This window comes from Xiphophorus hellerii, chromosome 18 (genome assembly GCF_003331165.1).
Source record: "Xiphophorus hellerii strain 12219 chromosome 18, Xiphophorus_hellerii-4.1, whole genome shotgun sequence".
In the NCBI taxonomy this organism is placed as follows: domain Eukaryota; kingdom Metazoa; phylum Chordata; class Actinopteri; order Cyprinodontiformes; family Poeciliidae; genus Xiphophorus; species Xiphophorus hellerii.
This window is the reverse complement of record NC_045689.1, coordinates 12,945,309-12,968,010: the sequence shown is the minus strand read 5'-3', so window position 1 is coordinate 12,968,010 and position 22,702 is coordinate 12,945,309. Positions and strand designations below refer to the sequence as shown.

The window sequence follows — 22,702 nt, the reverse complement described above, 5'->3', positions numbered from 1 at the left end:
TACCACGCCATCATGCTACCAGTGGGAATGTTTGTTCATTTGCTCTGTTAGTTTTCCACTGGTTTGTGAAGTGGATAAAAGTTATCCTGTCAACAGATTTTACCCACCTAGGCTAATGATCTTTGCAGCTCCTCTAATCTTGAACCTCTTGGCTGCTTATCTGATTAATGGGCTCCTTGCTGAGTCCTCCCTGTGGAGCTTAACACGGACATGTTGGCAAAATAAGTTTGTGTTCAGAACTCCAGTTGTTTCTGGATGTTCCTATAGACTCTGAAACCTGAGGAAACTGAGCTTTTTATGTTGTTGTCTTTTTCTTAGCATCTGGATGACAACACTTTGAATAGTTTTAGGTTACTTGGGTGTGCTCTATAAATAATGTTTGGTTGGTTGATTTTTTTTTTTCAAAATTTGTTTTTCCACTACAAATTCTGATCTAAACATCTCAAAACTATGAAGAATTTTTGATTATAGAGAAAGCAAAATCTGAAGAACATTTACAAATCCTGGTTTGACATTTATTTTACAAATATTGTTTTGTCAGCCATTCTTTTGCATGATATTTGCTTTTGTTTTGTAGTTTAGTCAAACATATCTTTACAAGAGTCTTAAACATGGATGTGTTTCAAAGTGTGTTACCACCTATTTACTTGTTTATTCTTTTACTTTAATTAATTCTCAAGTTTCCTTGTCTTGTTCTGCCACTCATCGATTTCATCTTTCTACAGCCGAGCCACTGGATGGAGAGGAGTACCTGGACATTATAGGCATCATGAGAAACCAAGCAGGTCGTTATGAATGCAAAGCCAGCAACGATGTCGCCACACCTGATGTCAAATATGTCAACGTTGTTGTCAACTGTAAGTAGCAAGATTCTGCTGCACGTTTAATGCTTTCTGAATGCTCATGAATATTTTTTTTCCACATTTATTGTTGAATTTTATAGAGAATGAATGCAAAGTAAAGCTTAACAAGAACTAGAGATGTCTTCAAGGTTCTGAAGCTCTCCTCTGTCGTTCCCAAAATGAAACCAGTTGGAAAAAAAGGAAGAGATGCCTTGCACTGATTGCCGCTATTACTTCTATGGCAGGTCTCACCCACCACATCATCATTTAAATAGACACTTCGAATTTCAAAAAGAGGATAATTACGTCCTTTCAGTGGTCCATATTATTACAGATTCCAGCTCTTCGGGGTTTGATAGACAGCTCATGAGGCCTCACTAAACTAATTACTCTTCAAGGATCTCAAAAATTCTCTTTGATCTGAACAAATCATATGTGGCTGTTTGCCCAAATCATACTCACACACACTCACAGGTCTGAGTGCCAGGTAGGAGAACCTTTCAGTGTATCTTAAGCTTTCTTTTGGAATTTAATCTTAAATGGAAGATGGGCATAAATCCATTTGGAAAGCTTTGCTGGCAATTGTTTATAAAGATATGTGTGCAATGAATGCTAATATACTTGTTAAAATGGGACGTTTGGTCAAAGGTTCATTTTTTATGTCTAAACCTTAACAATCTACTTTGCTTTAGCTGATGTGTGGTACTAATGGGTTAAAACTTGATATGAGCTTTAAAAAAAGGTCTGCTAAAAGAATCTCATAAAGTGCACTTGATCTTGTATCCACTTTTTATGATGGAAATGAGCTAAAAGGCTTTTTCTATAAGAAGGCAGTTTCTGACTCCATCACCGAGTTCTTAATGAAATGCCTTTGATGTTGGTTAATATTCAGTAGAATAGCTTATTAGGAGTAATATGCTATTCTAAAATAATATACTATGTTAAAACCTAAAGTTTTAATAAAAAACTTTAACTTAGTTGTAGCAAATTTTTCTTTCAGATAAAATGAAATACTACAGGCAAGTGAAATCATATGTGGAAAAGTTGATCTTCCAATGTGGTTTCTTGATCTGTGAATTTGCAGATCCTCCATCAATAAGGAAAACCCAGAGCTCAGAGCCTCCGGTGGGCCGCCTGGGAACCCTGCAGTGTGAGGCTGCCGCCGTGCCCACACCAGAGTTTGAATGGTACAGAGACGACAAAAGGTACAATTTACCTCACATCTAATTTTTCCCTTTCATGTTCATCAGCAGGATCTCAGACAGCCACCCATATGGAGCTGCATGTTCCTAATTATGCCTAAGAAAATATTACAGGGATGTGACAGACTTTGGAATTTGAAATGACAGAAGATTAAAGTGTCCTCATAAACCCTGGGTGTTTTGTGCTTGTGTGATTTCTTTGACATTAAGTTCAAGATAGACAGAAATATTGACATTAATAAATTGGCAGTAATTTTACAAAAGCAAATTGCATTGGAAACAATTCATCACAGATACTCCAAACAAATATTTATTTCAATTTTATTACATTCTAAATACAGATTAGTATGAAAATGTTTTAAATAGATAAAACAAAGCACACAAAATACAATAATGTTAATGGCCGTTTAGCATGTTGACCTCTTCTGGTAGAAAGTTGTTTAGGAGGCTGGTGGTTCTGCTATTGGATATGGAATACCATTCATGGAGCCATTCTGAAACTGCACCGGGAAAGAGGGTAGGAACAGTGACAGTTTCAGTTCATGTCACTACCTTCTGCAGGAATCTGTTGTCTGCAGCTGCAGTACCTTCTTGAACAGCAGCATGTGAACACACCCTCAACCACAGATTTGCAGAATGCTGTTTGGGTGCTGATAGGGAGTGACATTTGTTTCAGTATCCTTAGAAAATGCACTTTCTGCTGGCACCGTTTCACAATCAAGTTGAAGTCAGAGATCTGTATTCTGAGGACATTTGTTGGTAGCTGTCTACTTTTTCAACTGGTGTTGCTGTTTCCAAATAGTGCAGGTTGTGTCATTTAGAGGACAATATTTTTTTTCAGCCTATAATGTTTAAAGCCGTTTGCACCTTCAAATAACCAAAATGTAACTTTTTTGGTCAAAATGCAAAAAGAGTGATATGTCATATCACTCTGAACATACTATCCCCACTGTCAAATACGGTGGTAGCAGCATCATGCTCTGGGGTTACTTCTCTTCAGCAAGGATAGGAAACATGGTCAAAGTTGAATGGAGCTACATACAGGGCAGTCTTGGAAGAAAACCTTATGGAGTCTACAGAAGACTCCAACAGCTGAACAACCAACCCAAACAAAAAGCCAGGGCTACAATGGAGTAGTTTAAAACAATTCATATTCATGTGTTAGACACAATCAAACTCCAGACTTGGACTCAATCAGGAATCTGTGGCAAAATCAAAATAATGCTGTTTACAAATGTGTTCCATTTAATCTGACTGATCTTGAGCTGCTTTACAAAGAAGAATGGGTAATTTTCAGACACTAAATGTGCAAAGCTGGTATAGACATATCCTAAAAGACTTGCAACTGTAACTGTAAGGTGGTTTCACAAAGTATTAACTCAGGGGAACTGAATACTTTTGCATACCACAGTTTTCAGTTTTTTATTTGTAAAATATGTTTTGTATCATGTATAATCTTTTTTCCCACTTCACAATTGCATACCACTTTGTGTTGTTTTTTCACAAAAAATTCCAAAGAAACATATTTATGTTTGTGGTTGTAATGCGACAAAATACAGAAAAATTCAAGTGGTATACTTTTGCAAGCCACTGTATAAGTAAATACATTTTCCTTCTGTGATCAATAAAGTATTCATCCATTAGTTCCATCCACAGCTAAGGTCCAGTAATCTCTTCTGTCTTGGCACACTTCAGCCCTTTACATCCATTATATGTGAAGTGTGTGTTCCTTTGTAGGCTCATTTTGCCTTATAGTCTTGAAAAGTACTGTTTGTGACAGATATGTAATGGCTTTTTGCAACATAGAAGTGACCTGAACAAGAGGTCCCCAACTCCAGTCTATAAGATCTACTATCCTGCTTCTTTTAGGCCCCATCTACACAGAGATGGTTTAGGTCTCTCCGCAAAGTCTAGGCTGTTGATCCACATGGATCGAGCATCTTGGGAGATGAGAAATTATCATTTTTGAAATCAGTTTCCAGTGGACAAATTTCAAAACGCTGGCTTTATGTTTCCATGTGGCCATGTGAGACGTAGCTTTTTTAAATGATGAAAATCAAAATGAAGCTCCATCTCTCTCTATCTACCCGATAGACTCACAAAAAACAAATATGACATAATTCAGTGTTTTTTGTGTTGTTCTCTGGCGGTTTTACAGTGCCACCGATTGGCCTGGCATATCTCCTACATCATTTTCTGTGGAGCTGCAACTTGTGTGGACACACATTTTTGTAGAAATATTTTTTTGTAAATTTACAAAAATATAGATGCATCCTACTGTCACTATACCTGAGTCAATTGAATCAACTGTTGCTGGACCACTGCAGAGCTGAATGACATGCTAAGGAGGGGACTCATGTGTGTTGATGCAGGGATGCAGATGAATGTTGCAGATCAATAGCTCTCCAAGACTGGACATGGAGACCTAAAATGACTTCCCCAGAGTTAGAGAGAAAAAAATATGTTAGCTATTTACATGTGTTTAGCATACATAGTTACATTTATTTATCGTTAACAGTAAGTTACTCACTTGTACAATACTTAGTACCTTATTAAATAGTGCCTCCTATGTTGCAGTGTTTGTCTAAAATACTTGCTTTCACTGTTTTTTTGAGTTTCAGTAGCTTTTCTTTCATATTGTCCTGTGTTGACTTATCCTTAGCTTCCAGATATAGCAGAAACTTAATCACTTTACTGCCAGCTCTACATGTTTTTTATGTCTCTTTGTCCATTGCTTATAATTGGATCTTTTCCTTTTCTTTCTCAAGTCTTAATAGACAATAGGACCGTAGTGGTCCCATTGTAATGTAGAATGAAATCATCATTGTAGTTCAATAATGACTAATCACCCACTTCAGCTCTCCCTTGGCTGTTAGTCTCTTAATTGAATGCTATTACTTGGAAAGGAGTGGATTTTTTTGACATTCTTTATTGAAGAGACAAAGGACAGATCATCCGTCTTGTAGTAACCAATTGTTTCATGAAGTACTGCAACTAAAAATCTCTTCCCTCATAAATCAATGAAAACACAAATCAAGCTACTCGCGTTCCGTGCCATATTCCAGATTGTGTTACCAGCCAGATGTCCATTAGAAAGCCATCAATTCAAGTCTCATGCATCTGTCTAAAAATACTGGAATACAATCGAAATGAAATGATGTTCAAAGGTAATGACATTCAAGTTGTTTCAATTCAGCACTTGACTCTCAACAACCTGAGACATTTTGCTCATTTGCAGTAAACTCATCTCCCGCCTCCTTGTGCTAGGAAAGCTTTGGCCTCTGTGGATAATAATAAAAAAAAAGAAATCAATGATGTGTAATTTCTCTCATCCCCCTGCTACAGCAGGAAAAGTTTACCGAAGATAGCAAGGAAATATTAGAGCAGTCACAAGTGTTATCAGAGACTTGGTCTCCAAAGTAATAGGCCTATCACGTCTGAGCTTGAAAGGAAAGATTTATGGTCGCTGAAATATTTTTGCATTATCTGTTGTTTGCAACCTTCATCTATCTCAGTGGTTTTATCCCCTGGAGGATTCTGGCTCTGTGCCTCTTCATGGCAACTCAGCTCCCTCTCTGCCAGTGGAAAGTGTTATTCCTCTTTCTCCTTGGATGATGATCCTAATGCACCATAAAACTGCAATTTAGCCATGGTTGGCTTCCTAATTTTATACGTCTTCTGCAAGAACCAAAGTTAATGCTCTGTAGCATATTCTGTCTTCTTTACCTGATTCTAAAGGTGATGTCTTGCTCATGAGCTTGCACGGTTCATTGGTTTAACTTCACGAACACAAAGGTCACCGGTAAAATTGGCATTTCAATTGCCGTTTAATGATGCTGTCAAAATTTTGCTGAAGTTAAAAGTGATATATTTAAAAGTTGACACTTTTCATTACAGTATTTGATTTCCTATGTAGATATAAAAAATTTAACACAACCACACTGGATCATCTAAGTTGCAACCATGACAGCATTAAAGGGATGTTAAAACTGAGCATACACTTCTACTAAGGCACATCCAACTTTTATATTGTAAAGGAGCTCTTTCTAATTGACTTTCTGCGACTAATGCATTTGACAGTGAAAAAAACAACAACACATTTTCAAACATTTTCTACTGCTGGTCAATAATCACTTAAACTTAACAACTGCTGCTAAAATTACCTACAGAATACCACAGAACACAACATTTGCAATATACAGGTTTATCTCAAAAACCTTGAACATTGTGAAAGTTTTTTGTTACGAAAAATCAACATTTTTGTGTTTTGCATTATGTTATAATGTTATTTCTTCATCAGAAACCTGCATGCTTGTTTGAGAAATCCTTTAATCTCCTGTGGCACTAATTCATCTGTGCAAAATAATTGGTGGAATCGAGCGCTGCCTTCGAGGAAAGAAGCTCCTCCTCAGAACTGCAGCCTCCAAGCTTCTGAGCTTTCGCCTCACAGAGCACCAGCAGCTTTTAGCAAACACCTGGTAGAACTATACATACGCTGAGCTCATTATACAAGCTACCTCTCAAAGAAATGATGGTTAAAAACATTGTTAATGTATTAATAGAGGAGCGGTGTTGTAATGACTTCCGGACGGCAGAGTGTCAGAAAGAGCTGATGTTAAATCACAAAGTTAAATTTCTTTTTGACATATACTGCATAATATAACATTTTATTTGAAGGGGTGTTCATAAGACTGACATTGCACTGTCATAAATATGGCATAACACCAGTTATGAACATGAAGAAATCTTTATTAATGTTTATAACTGTAGTCATGACGTGTCATTCTGTAAAGAATGACACTTTCAATGCAAAGTTGCTTTAAAAGTCAATTAAATGTGTCAACTTAGAAGTGTTGTTTCACCCACCTCAGTTTGAAGAACAACGCAGCACTGGAAGTTTTCCTTTGGGACCTTTGTCATTAATATTCTGCAGATAAGGAATCAGGAGACGTTAACAAGGTTGAGTCTTGACAGCCCCGTTATCTTCCATCTGCCTGTCATGTTTGTTAAAGCAATGCCTATATGAGCCATTTATTTGAGCTGTGGGTCAACTTCCCACAGGAGACTAGTCAACAGCTATATGTTCTTCACCAAGCCACCGTTTGCTTTAGGGCCTGAAGGGCTCAACAGCTGATTGACTTGGGACTAACAGTTTGCCAATACTCCATTATCTGTTTCATAGAGTATTTAGTCATATGGAATATGGAGGTATGATATTTCCAAGCGGTTTTGTTCACTTTATTTCAAGCTGACCCCCTGTCCTTAACTTATTTTGTTTTTAATAATCAAATAATTCTGAGATGTTTTCACTTCACCAGAGTTGAAAATTTCATTTTCCACAAAAAAAGGCAGAAATAATTGAACAACCACATTATTAGAGAACACACAATTAGAGAAATTACCAATCCAGCTTCATCACTGTTTTCATTTTTGTGACACATTAAATGAAAAGTTAGCTTTTTGTAACGTGCAGAAAGCCTTTGTTCTTTTTTTTCTCATTTTCCTATTTTCCTCTTCCACTTTGACTTGGAACTGTAACACATAAGACATTTGTGTGCTTTTCTCTTAGATTGTGTTTTAGTTTTGAAAAATATATTTTATCAGAAATAAAAAATAAAAAGTTCCCAGTCTTTTAGTTCTACTCTATTAGATCTTGTGTGTGTGAGTCTATAAACTGAATGAGCTTTTAACACAGGGTTATCACATTTCATTCAGAAAATAAAGACATTTGCTATGTAATTATGCCCTTACAGGAAAAAAATCACTTTAATAATAGCTAAATCAAAGCTTTTGTTCTCGTCAAGGTTTTTATTGTCAAGAACTTTTATTCTAAAAGTCACACCAGATGTCACCAAAAGTACTTTTCTGTAGATAAAGAATGGCAAAAAATTTAACCTTGAACTTAATAACAGCAGACCTTTCATACCCCAACCTGGTATTTAGAGCAGGTACGCACAGATACAGCTGTAATGTAAGATTATATTTGCATGGTTTTCTTATAATTGCAGTTAATTGTTTCTCTTCAGCTCTTGTACTTTAAAACAGCTTTTGTTTCTGATTCAACAACAAATTGTATGCGGAAACTGAGAAATTTTCATTGTGGCTTCGACAGATAATATATGCAAAACCAAAAGATGCCATTTTTTTGCAATGTTATGACATAATTGGAAGTTTTTAAAGCTGGCGAAGCAAACCCTCTTGATTTGGAACAAGCGGTTTGGCACAAGTATGTGAGCAAATGCTGGTGTGCAGAGCACTGAGCATAGAGGCTTAACTCAACTGTGTCTGTGTGCATCTCCACCTTCAGTCTGTCTCACACGAATTTGTGGACCCCCTCAGGCGATAAAGCCCAGCTCGTGCTCTAAAACAGAAATGAATCATGACTTCACAGCATCTCCCACAGCGCAACAATCTGAGAGCCCACAGCACATAAATAATTGGTTTACCTCAGAGGGCTGAGCATCATCTTAAATCAGCAGGCTGTGGGTGATAACTCATAGATACTTGATGCCATAATGATGATTTAATAATGTGATAAGGTCCAGAGCAAACTGTCATAAATGTGAGGGAATTTTCAATTAATTTTTGGTAGAATCTCTCCATTAACACAGAAACGTGCCTATGTACTTTACACCACTTAATATCTTTTACATTTTATTATCTTAAAGTAAAAAAATTCTGTGTTTTATTGGGATTTTCTCTGAATCACCACAAGTGGAAGGAAAAGGATGCAAGGTTTGCAAAAATTTTACAGATAAAAATCTTAAAAGTCCAGCATGCATTTAATTTTGCTGCAATTACAGGAAAAACACTTTTGGTGCCCGTCTTCACAATCTATCCACATCTACAAACTAGGTTTATTCTGTCAACAGCAGAAACAATTGTCCAAATATGAAACGCCTCAACCAAAAAAAAACTTTTGTCACCCAATAATCAAATGTCTGTATTTTCTCCTAACCATATCTTGTGCCACCTGATGTAAAGTGTCTTCTTCCACAATTATTCTACATTTAGATTCTTCCATTTTCTTACCAGCTATGAATAGTTTTACTTTTCTTGCTAGAAAAAAGTTTCCCTTCAGCATGAAGCTGCCACTGTTATGTTTCATGAAGGGAATTGTGTCCTTCAGGATGATGTACAGTGTTAGTTTTCCACCACACAAATCATGTTGTGTTTAGGCGTGCTTATGGACTCCACTGACCAGAGCACCTTGTTTCCACATCTTTGATGTGCCTGGCAAAAACTGCAAAAATGGACCTTCATCTGATCTTGTTTTGAACAATGGTTTTGCATTTTGCATTTTATTTAGGGGAATCAGGATAATGGCTCCATACATGCAATACTTTTTAAATTCTTATTTGTGAAAAAAAATTCTAATGTGAAAAGGTTGAAGCTTTTTTTTTTTTATAAGACACCAAACTTCTGACTTGAAGAATTTTGAAATAGAGCTGTCAGCTAATGTGACAGACAGATACATTTGTTTTTTGTTTTTTTTTTTTTGTCAGCCCATAGACGACTGTCACTACCCATGGACCATTTTCAATCATCCCTGGGTTATGACTCTCAGCAGGACTCTCCACTTGATTACATTTATCATCAGCCTTGAATCATAACAGGCCTGTCACATTCCCTGGCAGTGATAACCTACTTTCAATGCTCCTACACATCGCACAATCAAATCTGTCCATCTGATGATTTGCTCCAGTGTTTCATCTGCACCGGCCCAGGACCGCCGTCCGGTGCTCACGCTGTGCGCTGTCCGCTAAATTGAGAGGTCAAATCATTTTGGTCTGAAGTTTAATGTTACATCAGCTATGTGAGGCAGGCTTAAAATAGTGAAAGACGTCCAGTAGCGCTCTGCTGCCCTCTTCCTGTGGAGAAAGATATCAATCTCTTAAAAGCGCTGCTCTGACAAAAAAAAAAAACGAGCACCTTTTCTGGCAACGTTTTCGATGAAAAGTTCCAGTCTTGTTCTATATTAAAAAGCTGGCAAACATGCAGGAATATATATATAAGGGTACATTTTAAATCCTTGCTGAGTAAAAGTGCAGATTGTAGATTAGAAAAGTGCACCAAAGGAAGTAACACTGAGCTTGTTAAAAGCTGAACTGAAGATAAAGCACTCAGCTTTCTGCTCTTAAATAAATAACCTTTGCATCACTAATAAGAACAAAAGACTTACACTCTGACAACAAAAGAAAGTTCTTTCATCCTCTTTAGGTCAGTCTACCCCCTTGCTGCTGCATCACTATCATCAATTGTAATCTTTTGTGAAAGCAGCTGTTTGCTCTCGGCTCCCTGCAGCTCTGCGTATTATCTGGTTTTCTCACTGGGTTCGGTGGGCAGAAAGGCCTTTTTAATAGTGCAGTCACTTCTCATGAAAAAGCACCGGAGAATATATCTGCTGCTGCTGCTTCTGGCCTTATCTTTGCAGCCGAGAGGTTTGCTTTTAGATGAAGCGCGGGGCACTGCTGGAGCACTTGGCCTCTCTTCATGCTCTCTCTTTGACTTTCAAACACAAATGCGCTCGCCGCCTCCGTTCCCAAGGTGTCCCCATGGTAAGGGCTTCAGCACTTTATCAAGTTCCCCTGCTCCCCTGTGTGCCGAGTTATGCTGCGCTATGATGTGAGTTTCCCTTTTTATGTTAATACTTTCTATCAGCCCAGCATGCGTCAGCACAAACGTCTCGCTCTCCTGCTCAAATTCCGATTACCAATTACACAGGCTTAAGCAGGATTAAGTTGAGGTGCCTGAAATGAACTTCACTTCGTTCAAGATGTAAAAGGCTTCGAGGACAAGCAGAATGTATCATGTGCATCTTTTCATAAAAATACTTTTATTTGAGTATGATAATTAAGGGAATGGTTTTCAGCGAGTTGTACACTTTTACTGAAGCATATTTCCAGAGGCATGTTGAGTTTTTAATTCGCTGCAAACTGGACTCAAAGTAAACATATGCCTGACAAAGTTATTCGTACAGGGTTTTAATTTTCACATTTTGTCAAATTAAAACCATGTATAAAAAATATAAATTAAACTCTGAAAAGTTTGGTTTGCTTATATGAATAATTGCCTTCAGAAGTCACCTAAATAGTGAACATGTCCTACCAGTGTAAATCCAGCTGTTCTGTGAAGGCATCAGAGGTTTGTTAGAAATTGTTGGTGAACATAAAGCAGCACAAAGACCAAGGATCACAGTCAACAGGTCAAAAAGAAAGTTCTGGAGAAGTTTAACCAGGGTTAGTTTACAAAACAATATTTAAAGTGTGGAAAATTTCACAGAGTTTTGTTCAATTCATTATCCAAGAATAGAGTCTGGCATAATTGCACCCCACTCCATTCACTCCCTTTGACACTTTACCCTTTTATTAAATTTTGAAATTAATCCCGATCAACAACATTTGGCTTTTTTAACAAAATAATTTACTAGAAAATCCCTCTAATGTCAAATTGAACACTGATTTCTACAATATAAGGGCAATTAAATACAAGTAGTGATTGCATAAATATTTATCCCCTTCAAATCAGTATGTAGTAGATAGATCATAGCATGGAGTCTGTGTGGATAGATCTCAGTCGTGCTACCCATCCTAACGCTGCAGTTTTACTCCATTCTTCCTTGCAAAGGAAGTCCAGCCACAAATTCTCAATTGATTTGTGGTCTGGTCTTTGACTGGGCCACTCGAGAACATCCACTTTCATTTCTGTATAGCTTTAGCTGGATGCTCAGAATGAGCTGCCACCACCATGCTTCACAGTGGACAGGATGTGTTTGTGGGGAGTGAAGTGTTATGTGTCTGTCAAACATCTGTGTCTCATCTGATGTCCAACAAAACTATATTTCGATCTAGTTACTACCCGACTCTGTTGAATAATAATTGTGTAGAAATCAGTTTTCACTTTAACATTTTTTTTTTTTAATTTTTGGTTAAAAAAAAAAAGCCAAAAGTTTATTGTGATTGATTTGCAAAATCAATGAAAAGGGTAAAACATTCAAAGTGGTGATTATTTTTTAGGCACTGTAACTCTGAAAGATCTACAGTGATCCATAATTCAAGTAAGTGAATTATTTCTGGTAAAACAAAACCAAGACAAAACTTGTTTAGACATCATGCAAAACTCTGTATGTGAAAGGTATGTGTTCAAAATAAAATCCCTACAAAACACATTGAAGTTTATGGTTGTTATGGCACAAAGTGTGAAAATGCTAAAGAAGTATGAATACTGTCCTTGTCAGAAAGGGCTGCAAAACTGTGCTGTGGGAATTTTTTAGCAAATAACTGGAATAGAAGGAATGTTTCATTCTCAAGGACATCTGACTGCACATAACTCAAGCTTTAAAACAGCAGTTTTGTCATTTTTATATGGTGAAAAGAAAAATAAATCTGAGAAGTGTGCTGCAGACCCTCATAAAAGTCAAGTTTACTGCATTGTATCAATCTGTTAATGAAAAAAGTTCAAAATGACTATGCACAACATTGAACTTTGCTGTTGTTTGCTCGCATCAAATTCATGTGTCATGTATATCTACATTTTTAACTAACTCTCATGCTTTTGATTTGGCAGATAACTCTCCACCTGAAATTGTTCTTCCTCTTTCTGTTTGTCTCTTTTTCAGGCTGTCTAATACTCAAGGCATCAATATCCAGATTCTTGGCGGTAACACTATCCTCATGATTGCCAATGTCACTGAAGAAGATTACGGGAACTACACCTGTGTGGCCTCAAACCGTCTGGGTGCTCAGAGTTCCAGCGTTTTCCTCTATAGTGAGTACAGAGTCTGTGGCCTTATATTGTATAAACTAGAAGTTTATCCAAATGAGATTGGTTCTTTAGAGGTAGACTGTCTCTATAACTTTAAAACTTATGAAACGTATTGACTTTAAAGTATTAATTCAATTCATCTTATTTCCCTCTGAATCATTAAATGTCAGCACATTTTCTCACTGCAGATTTTTTCAGTTTTGCTACAAGCTTTACCAGTCGACATCTGGAAGCCAAGCAGAGACTTAAAGCCTCTCTGAATAGTAGTTTTTCTAATTTGGTATATAGGATAGATATATCTCTGCATTGAACACAGTCTTGTGTGGAAATATAGACGCGCAGCAAAAGAGTGAGGGTGATATTTGAAAGTTAAGAAAGATTTAAAGTCTTCAATTTCAACAGTTCACAAACTCAAGTTTCCATGAGTCTTCATAAGCAGAGGTAAGGACATCATTATAAGTTCTCAAAAATAATCTAGTTCTTACCAGGTGTAGCAATAGGGTAAGTTAATAGTAGAACTACTGATAGGATCAATAGAGAGGTTAGAAACTGAGGTCCAGACTTTTTCAAAGAGATTTTTTTTCTTTATCCCTGTATTCAGTTGCAACTAAGTCTTAAAATAGTGCAATTGTGTCTGATGGAAAAGTCAGTTTTGTAAATTGAAGATGGACAGATCCTCTTGCTACAGAAAGAGCCAAATCATCACCTATCCACTGTCATGCTGGTTTGAGGTATGTCTGCTCATTTGTTTAGTTTGACCAGAACCTGTCCCTGTGCATTTAACCAAGTAAAAAAAAAAAAAAAAAACTCAAGCAAAAATGGTCTGAAACTGTATTTGCTACTGTGAATAACAATTAGTTTTACCCTCTCTCTTTGTTAAAGGCATATAGATGTCTGATTACATGAGCTCCTTTTAGGAATATTTTATTTCCCATTTTCCATATTTTTGTTAGCAAAAAAACTTTCCAATCAGCTTTTGGAGATCACAACAGAACAGCCTAGAAGAAAATAAATGATTAAACATTGCCTTCACTGGCTACCAATACAGCCAGGATTGTATCATAAATTGTTGCCTTTTTTCACACAATTTTACAATACTGTCATCTTTTGTATGATTGAAGCAGGGCTAGTACGCAGAGAGACATTTGACAAAGGTCTGTGGAAGGTTTAATAGAAAAAGAAATCGTGTAAGTCTTGAAACAAGGTTAACAGGAGATGGAGCATGCAGAGGAACAAAAACTACAGCACAGAAACAAGAAAAAGCCACGAGCTCAAATAAAGAGGCAGAGGTGGAAAATGACAAAGGAATGAGGTGAACTTATCAGGTGATATGGAAAAGCTGTAGCAGAGAGAGGGCAGGGAAACTGGGGGAGAGAGAGTACCGTACTTAACAAAATGGGAGCTGAACTAAGACTCAGAAAATATCTTCAAACCAAATGGGAAAAGGAGAAAAATAAATTCAAATGTACAAGGAACAGAACAAAAGAATAAACTAGGAAACTCACAAAGGATATGGCAACATAATGAAATTAACTGGCAGACCAAAAGCTTCATATTATTCTGATGTGATTGGAGCACCTTTTTCCATATGTTTGTTGTGATCCCTACATGACTTGTGGCAAACTGCTAATGAGGTTTGTGAAACAATGGCTTAATTCTTGGCACTGTTCCATAAACGCCAGATTTGTGGAGTCCAGGAGGCGTTGACAGGAGTGTTTGTGTCAAGTCAAAAAATTTTCCCACTTGAGCTGTGAATCTCTTCATAAAGTTGCCATTTATCTCTCAGGTGCTTTTCTGCACAACGCTCTTATTGGCCAACCTGTTTAGAGCAACATTTATGTCATTATATGTTTATAGTTTTTCTGTCTTTTGATGATGGACAGAAAAACATTAGATTTTACTAGTTAAGTAACTCCTAAGGGCATTGGCCTTGGTTTCAGGCCAAAGAGAGCTAAATGCTAATGTATGCCACCCTGCTCAGATTGTTTTTTGTAATTTTGAAAATGTAGCATTTGTTGTAAGATCTTTCCTCTCTAAACAAGGGGAAAGATTCACTTCTGAAAAACACTGCAGATAGCACACCGACATTCAATCACAAATACCAGCATAAAAAAGCGTTACCTAAACCCTTTATGAAATAATGTTGCTCTTTTTGAAGCTGTAAAATAATAAAACATGAGATGTAGAGCAGAGGCAGAATTAAATCAGGTTCACCAGCTTCCAGAGCAAAGCGTCTGCAGCAGTGCTGCCTAATGATGTTTGACCAAAGCTTAAGCTTGCTGCAGGGTGTGAGTTAAGTAATGTAATTTGTTTCATGTGATTTTGTTTTTGTAAAGTCATTGAAAGCTCAACATGCTGAAATGTAAAATGCTAGAGGAAACTCCAGAAGGTCTGTTCAAATCAAGAGAAACAAAACAGGAATAAATGCTTTTTGTTGTGCAGAACTTAACTGCAGAACTGTTATGTCTTTATTATCAACATGACCAATTCAAATTATATCTATGTTAGTGCACCATTTTTTTTCTTGGCATAGTCATTACAACAACTGATGAATAGCTTACAAAATTACCATTTGCACATTGATGATTGTATGATCTTTATATGCGTGTATATTTTCATCAGGTCTTTTTTCTTTTAAAAGAAAGTTGCATACCGTAATATTTGTTGTACTAGTGTACATCTCCTTTATGCTATATAGTCTCACTGCCAATTAAATTTTGAATCTAAAAATTTCTTTATTTGTGTTTTAGCCTGACATCTAAGTAGCCTGTAGCTCTCTAAACTCAGTTTATTTGTTTCGTTTATTCTTTTTTTGTTGGTGCTTGAGCTGTTTAAGTTAATCAAGTTTAACTTTAAATTTGTAATTAAATTAGACTACTCACTTAGGGTGGAGGAGCTTTGAGTAACAAATACTGCATGGATGAAGTTTCATTTCTTTTATTAGTAAAAGAAAAAGTATGATAACAAGGCTTCTCCCATCAATAGTTTTTAGAAATATGATTCAGACCATTGAACATGAAATTTTAGAAGCTCGGGTCAAAAAACGTAATTGTTCAATGGATCCGTCAATGACACTCTGAAGCCACTAGATGTCAGCAAACAGTCTGTTGTGATTCCTTTTGTAGTTAAACATTTCTCTCCATCACATCATCAGAAATATAACTAATGTGAAATATATGGTGCCAAATGCTGGCTCACATAAAACAGGCTGATGTGTTCACTTTCTATTTGAGTGTTTCTTCTAGATGATCAAGCTTTGTTTATATGTCCTAAAGACATCTTATTTTCACTACAGTGTAACCAGTGTGTTCTTTCCTACACCCTGGTGACATCATCAGTGGGAGATTGCTTCTATCTAACTAAAGCATCAGATTTGTGTAGTATCACATCCCTTTTGCTTCGTTAAAACCTTGTTGACTCCCTTCTTTGCCTCTCTTGCAGGACCTGGGACAGGTCGAGACATCAACGGCTCTGCTTGTGCATCTCTATCACTGTGGCTCCTGTTGGCCTCCTTTGCCTGCCTTTTCTTCAAGTGTTAATACCGTCATCCAGCTCTCTCGCTGACCCCACCCCTGACCGCCCAGCCCTCCTCCCCCTACTTTCCCGTCCTCCCGCTCTTCAACTCAATGACATCCTTTTCGCTACTTTATTACCAACGCTGCCGCCTCCCTCCCGTAGACTGTTTGCATCACAGTACAAAAACCTTACGTGCTCTCGAGCACTCTTGAGTACGGCTTAGAGATATGAGAAGCGATGAGTTATGATGGAGTAAGATGTTTTACCAACAAATAAAAACAGTGGAATGAAGGACAAAACAAGCAAACAGTGCTCTTACAAAGATTTGTGATGTTGTTTTTAATTTGTATGCACTATTTTGTGTCTGTAACATCTTGTTTTTGGGTCTGATTTGGATCTTTCCACCCCCCTTTATTTTTCATGGGGATAACAGCAGAAGGATCCCAAAAACTGGGATACCAACAATCAGCTCTTTTGAGTACATGTAAGATCTGTTACGTTATTGTGATTTTAACCCATACATTAAAAAGCAACATGCAACGTATTTGCCAAATATACACAAATATTTGAAGCTAAAGTGCGAAACTCAAAGGGAAAAACTAATGTATCTGATTTTTTTTTTTTTTTGACGAAATGAGATTTTGGTGTTGAATGTGTTCAATCATAACATGAGGCGACTCAGCTGGAACACAGATGCAGAGCCTTAGCAGCACAGCTCTTCACTCAGTAACATTTGGACAATGGCAGGCAATCTTAGAGAGGAGGATGCAGTGAGTGAATCCTGCCGAGCTTAACCATCCTTTACCAGTGGCTTTGCTACTACCCGCCTTTATTACAAAAGAAAAAGAAGAACTGACAAAAAAAGATACCCATGTAGGTTATAATTATGCGTACTGTACATAGTTCAATTTTGTATCTCTCTAAGACAAGTTCTGCCACTGTAACACCAGGATTTCAGAGAACATTGTTGCAGTTCATACTTTTAGCTGAGGTATTTTAGGATCATTCTGCTAGACAGTGGGGATTTGGAGAAAAAAATATTTACGTATGACACCAATGAATGACTTAAGTTTTTCTCTTTCTCAAAGAGTGTTTGTTTTACTATGACATGGTACAGAAATATTCATGACAATATATGATGTTCATGCTATTTTTTCCATCTTTATCTCATTAATTTTTACAGCACACTTCAACCAAAATACCTTATGTACAATACCAACCACATTTATTGGCACCTCCGGTAAAGATGAATAAACTGCCTTAAAATAAATTTATTGTAGCAGCCTGATCTTATAAATAATAATACTGAGTATGTTTATGCAGAGTGGATAAAAGTACTCTGCATAAAGAAAATTGTTTCTTTTCACTACAAGACTGGTGGCACACATGTTGGTACAACATTGTAGAACCCCATTTTCCCAGTACGATAAGTAAAACTTAATCTCTTAAAAAAAGATTACAAGGATGGACTGGGCTGGCTATGGAAAAAGTTTTTGAAGTTTATGATGGTAGGATGGTGTCTCTAAGATGCCCGTCTTTGATACAGTTCTCCAGCGGTTACCTTTGAAGAATTTTTTACAGCACAATCCTAAAAACCAAAAACATGTTAAGGTGATTAATTTGCTTATGTTTAAAAGAGCTCAGCAACAACTGTGTCTGCTGCTATGGAAAAAAAGCAACTAAATTCAACGTATTAAGTATTTCCAAAAATGCTGCCTTGTAATTGCGCCCTTTCTTTAATCAGCTGATTGGCAGTGTGCAGCAAAAGGTCGGGGAGGAGCAGCAGCACTGTGCTACTTTACTCTGTCTCGTGAAACTCCAGACTCTTTGGGTTAGGGCTATCTATCTTTAAACGTAGAACTGTTTAATGGTTTTGAGCCACTTTTTTTTTTTTTTACTTTGTATACCAGTAACCAAGAAGTCATTTATAATGATTAAGAAATGTCTATAAATTCCAATTATGAATACTAAAGTAAACCTTTTAAGAAAACCTTCAGTTACATTTATTTTGCAGGAAGAGTGTTGATTTTATTATCAATAATTATTTCTTAGAACAGTATTTTTCTCCACTGAATGTACTCAAATGCTAAATATTTTAGTGAGACAAAATGATAGTGAAATAAAGGATGAATTTATTTAAAGGCAACAACTTTAGCACTGGTACACTGTATAAAAAGAGAAATTTGATGTTTCTTTATAGGATAGCATCTTATTGAGGCTTGTAGGTCTTTTAAACTGGCAGCCATACAGTTTTGATAGAAGCCCGTTGGATGGGAATATAATAAGGCAAAGTTATGCATTAAAAGCAGATAGTTCTGTGCTGTTGTTGTTGTTATTGTGCTTATTCTTGAGTTGACATTTTTTTAAGAATGCAGTATTATGGTTAGCTTGCAATGCTCATTCAAATGCCTGGACTTCAGCACGAGAACAGAATATTAAACACTGGACATGACTCCTCTCAATCGCCAGCAAAAAGTGATTAAATTTAACTGCAGCAAATCACCAAGTCCTTTGCCAAAGCTTTCACAGGATTTATTTCTGTAAGAACTAATGAGTAAATGTCTGTGGGTTTTTCTTTACTCACTCATAGAGTGCAGTTCAGGGTGCAGCTGTGTGGCTCAGTGAACCTGCTGCACTATTATCTGCCTTTTTACCATTTTCTTTGACCTACTGTAAAGCTGACTGATTGTGCAATCCTTTGCTTAGCTCAACACTACCAATTCTCGGTTATCCGAAAACAAACATTTAATTATTGTCATTTTCACCATGTATTTAAAGACTTGTTTCAGTGTTTCCATGGTGATTGCCTCTGAGGTTGCAGCTGTCTGTGGTAGTGATGTTGAACTTAAAATCTAGTATGCTTTTACTTGAAGTGCTGTTTTGGTCACACCAAATCCAATATCACATTTCTGACTCTTGGAGGTGTTAAGGACTCTGCTTATTTTATGCTTTCACCTTCTTGCACATTTTTTTCATTAGTTTTTTTTTAATATATATGCATATATACCTGGTGTGTTTCATTTCTTTGCAGCATACTTTAGGCACAGCAATATAATTTTGTTATTGTGGAATAGATCTTAGCAGGTCAGTTTACCAGAGAGAAATGCTGATTCCTCCTGCTCTGTCTCACTGTCTTTTTATTTAAAATAAGGGCAGAACTGAGCACGGCTGACCTGAAGCAGATGATCAGATGTAGACATTATTTTTTTTGTTTTTGCTCCCTGGCTTTTTTCATCAGTTAAGTGGAGGAGACTGACAGACAACCAAGGTGTTAAAAAAACTTCTTACTGCCTCAAGCCTTCATTTTAGCATTTGTATGCATGATCTCTGCTTAAAAGCAAAACATTTAAGGGAACTCTGATTAATGGATTTTAAGTTGATTTATAGACTATCTTTGTACCATTCAGGTTGTTCAAGTGCATGAGGCTAAGCTCAGCGGTGTGGGTGCCCAAGCACATTCATGCAGGTTAAAACCAGCTAAATAGCACTGACTTACAGCGCCTTGCAAATATATTCATACCATTTGAACTTTTACACACTTTTTGTTACATTATAGCCATAAACTCTAATGTGTTTCATTTGAATTTTAAGTGGTGAATAATTTTGGCATAAAGTAAAAATGACACATGGTTTTCAAAAAATGTTGAAAAATGTAGCATATAATTTGCATTCATCCTACCCACCTCTCCAGTCCCCCATACGCAGGAATGTCTACTTATTCTAAAATGGATCATCATTTATAAAAACACAGATTTGTCCAGACGGCACCGTTTTCATAAATGTTTTTATCCATTCGTAAATACAGACCAGTCCTAGACATTGTTTTTACTCTCCCCACACCTGTAAGTGGTGCTTCCATTCTTGACATGTTTATATTCCATGTCAAGTATGGAATATAAACAAAAGACCTCCACACAAGATTAATGGTAAACATAACATGGGGGGGAAAAAAACAACAACAAAACACAAGTGGAGCCTTTTGAAAAGGTAAAAGGTAAAGGTAATTTTATTTATATAGCACATTTTCAGCAACAAGGCAATACAAAGTGCTTTACATGACTTAAAAGGAAATACAAACAAAATAACAAACCAAAGGAAAGAGCAAAAGAAGAAAAAGAATCTAATGTTGATCTAAAGTATGTAAGCTAGGTGCTCCTGTTCAGGGTTACTAAGTATCCTCTGGTCTAATTCCATTTCTGGGTTGGGAGAACAGGAGTCTAAAAAATAGTTTAACAATGTTGATCCAAAAGTGTCCTCTGGGTTTCTGGTCTCTGCATCTAAATAGTGAGTAAAAAGTGTAGAACTTTTTGCAGTTGCTGCAGAACTTTAAATGAAGTTCTGCACTGCCACCAACATGTAATCTGCCATTGTTGTTATGCATAATCCATATGGCATGTGAAGTTGGGCTAATACGTCAGCATTGTCACAAAAGATGCATTTTTGCCATCCAAATTAATATGTTGGAGCTAAAATTTCACTCTGACCTGCTTTTTTGAAAAACAAAAAACATTTTCCGTCTACCCTTGTGGTGAAAAGCAGTCAAAAACGTCACACAAAATCATCTCTTTAGCTGCAATTACAGCTGTAAGCCTTTAGGGATACATCTCAACTAGCTAGTAGTAATTATTTCAACTAAAACTGTTTTTCCCATTCTTGCAAAATCGCCAAAGCACAGTCAATTTGGTTATAGGACCCATCAACTCTATCCAGCATCACCGTCCTGGTTAAAGAAAAACATCTCCAAAGCATGATGCTACCTCTGCTGTGTTTCGCTGTGTGGGAGAAGAGTTTGCACCATTAATTTTCATGGTGTAAAAAATTAAATTTTTGGTCTCATGTGAACAGAGCACACTTTATCCATGTTTGTTGTGCCCACATGGGACTTGGGGAAACCTGCAAATTGTAGTTCTTCTGACTTTTATGTAACAATACCTTCCTTCTTGCCACTTTTCTATTAAGGCCATTTTGTCTTTTTAGTGTCCATAACTAATAGTTGTCCTGTCAAAATGTTCTCACTCCTTTGCTGTTCATCTTTGTAGCTCCTCTAGTAACCTTGGGTCTCTTGACTACTTCCCTAATTAATGCTTTCTCTATCTGACTTGTCAGCTTAAATGGACAGTCATGTAATAATAGGTTTGCAGTTGTGCCTTACTCTTTTCATTTTGGATGGTAGATTGAACAGAGCTAAAAATGTATCTGAAGATTGAGATATTATTTTGTTGAACAGCTGTATTTATACTAAGAATAAATTACACACAGTAGGCTGTAGCTTTTGATTAGAAAATGTTTTAAAAGCTGTATATCATTTTCTTTCAACTCTACAAATATCCACTTTTAAAGTTTGTGGTTGTAATGCAACATAATGTTAAACATTTTAATGGGTATGATTACTTTTGCAAGGCACTGAAAATATTCAGACCATACGTGTAAAAGCCATGAAGATCTGTCTTATCTGTAAAGCAGAGAAGGAGATTTGTCTTTCCATGTTTAACACATCCTAACAGCCAGCCTAAGAACACAGCACTAACCCAATATCTGCTGAAAGCTACAGGCACAGCTACCTAGTTTACTACTGAGCATTGTCTCGGCCCTCTGCTTCACTGTAGTAAGCTGGCTCTTGTAAATGGCGTGTGTGTTCATGATGATTAACAATGACTGAAGTTGTTAAATGTGAGGCATGAGATATATGAGGAGTACAGCACTTAGTTGATGGTTACTGTGGTAACCCTCTTTTTCTTTAGTTTCAGGTCCCACCATCTTTTTCTCCCTCTTGTCTGTATATACAAAATTATGTTTCTACATTAGAATGTTGTAAAGTCACCAGTTCCTTAAAGATCTCATTCATACAACTCCTACCTTTTGAAAATGTAAACTGTTTGTACTTTCCCCGTACTTCCCCTCAGTGGTGGGAAAATTAACATTCTGCCGTAGACTATGATGCCGAAATGTTTCTCTTTTTTTCAGTTTTGCTTTACTTTAATATTGCATAAGGTAATTCCAGTCCATTTCTAAAAAAAAAAAAGATACATATTAAAGGTAAACTGTATGAGACAATGTTAACAAAATAAAGTTGTTTGAAGTCAGTGTTCTGTATTTGAATGTGACTTGAAATGTTGGGGCAAGTATCCCTTTTTATCTTTTTTGGGGGGAACTCAGAACACACAGCATCTCAGTGGTACTGATGTGTTAATCATCATGTAACATGCAAATAAAATAATGTATGTATTGTTACAATCTTTTCTGAAAGACATTTTTGTACCTACAAGGTGTGAGAAAACCAACTAAGGTTCTGCTTTATTGTAGCTGGTAACACAGCAGGTAAAAACACCAAAGAAAAAGACAAACTGTGTACAGCTATTGGAAGGGCTGCAGTAAACT

General features: G+C 36.7%; 1 protein-coding gene across 2 annotated transcripts in view; it reads left to right on the top strand.

Annotated features, from left to right (window-relative positions):
* Nucleotides 1-22,408, top strand: part of lsamp (limbic system associated membrane protein) — a 783,778-nt gene extending 761,370 nt beyond the window's left edge. For both annotated transcript variants that reach the window (XM_032590657.1, XM_032590656.1), the window contains 4 exons: nt 726-857; nt 1,927-2,047; nt 12,663-12,811; nt 16,250-22,408. In XM_032590657.1, coding sequence (XP_032446548.1) covers nt 726-857; nt 1,927-2,047; nt 12,663-12,811; nt 16,250-16,347 — 500 coding nt within the window. In that variant the 3' untranslated portion in view covers nt 16,348-22,408. The remainder of the gene's footprint in view (nt 1-725; nt 858-1,926; nt 2,048-12,662; nt 12,812-16,249) is intronic.
* Nucleotides 22,409-22,702: the final 294 nt, after the last annotated feature.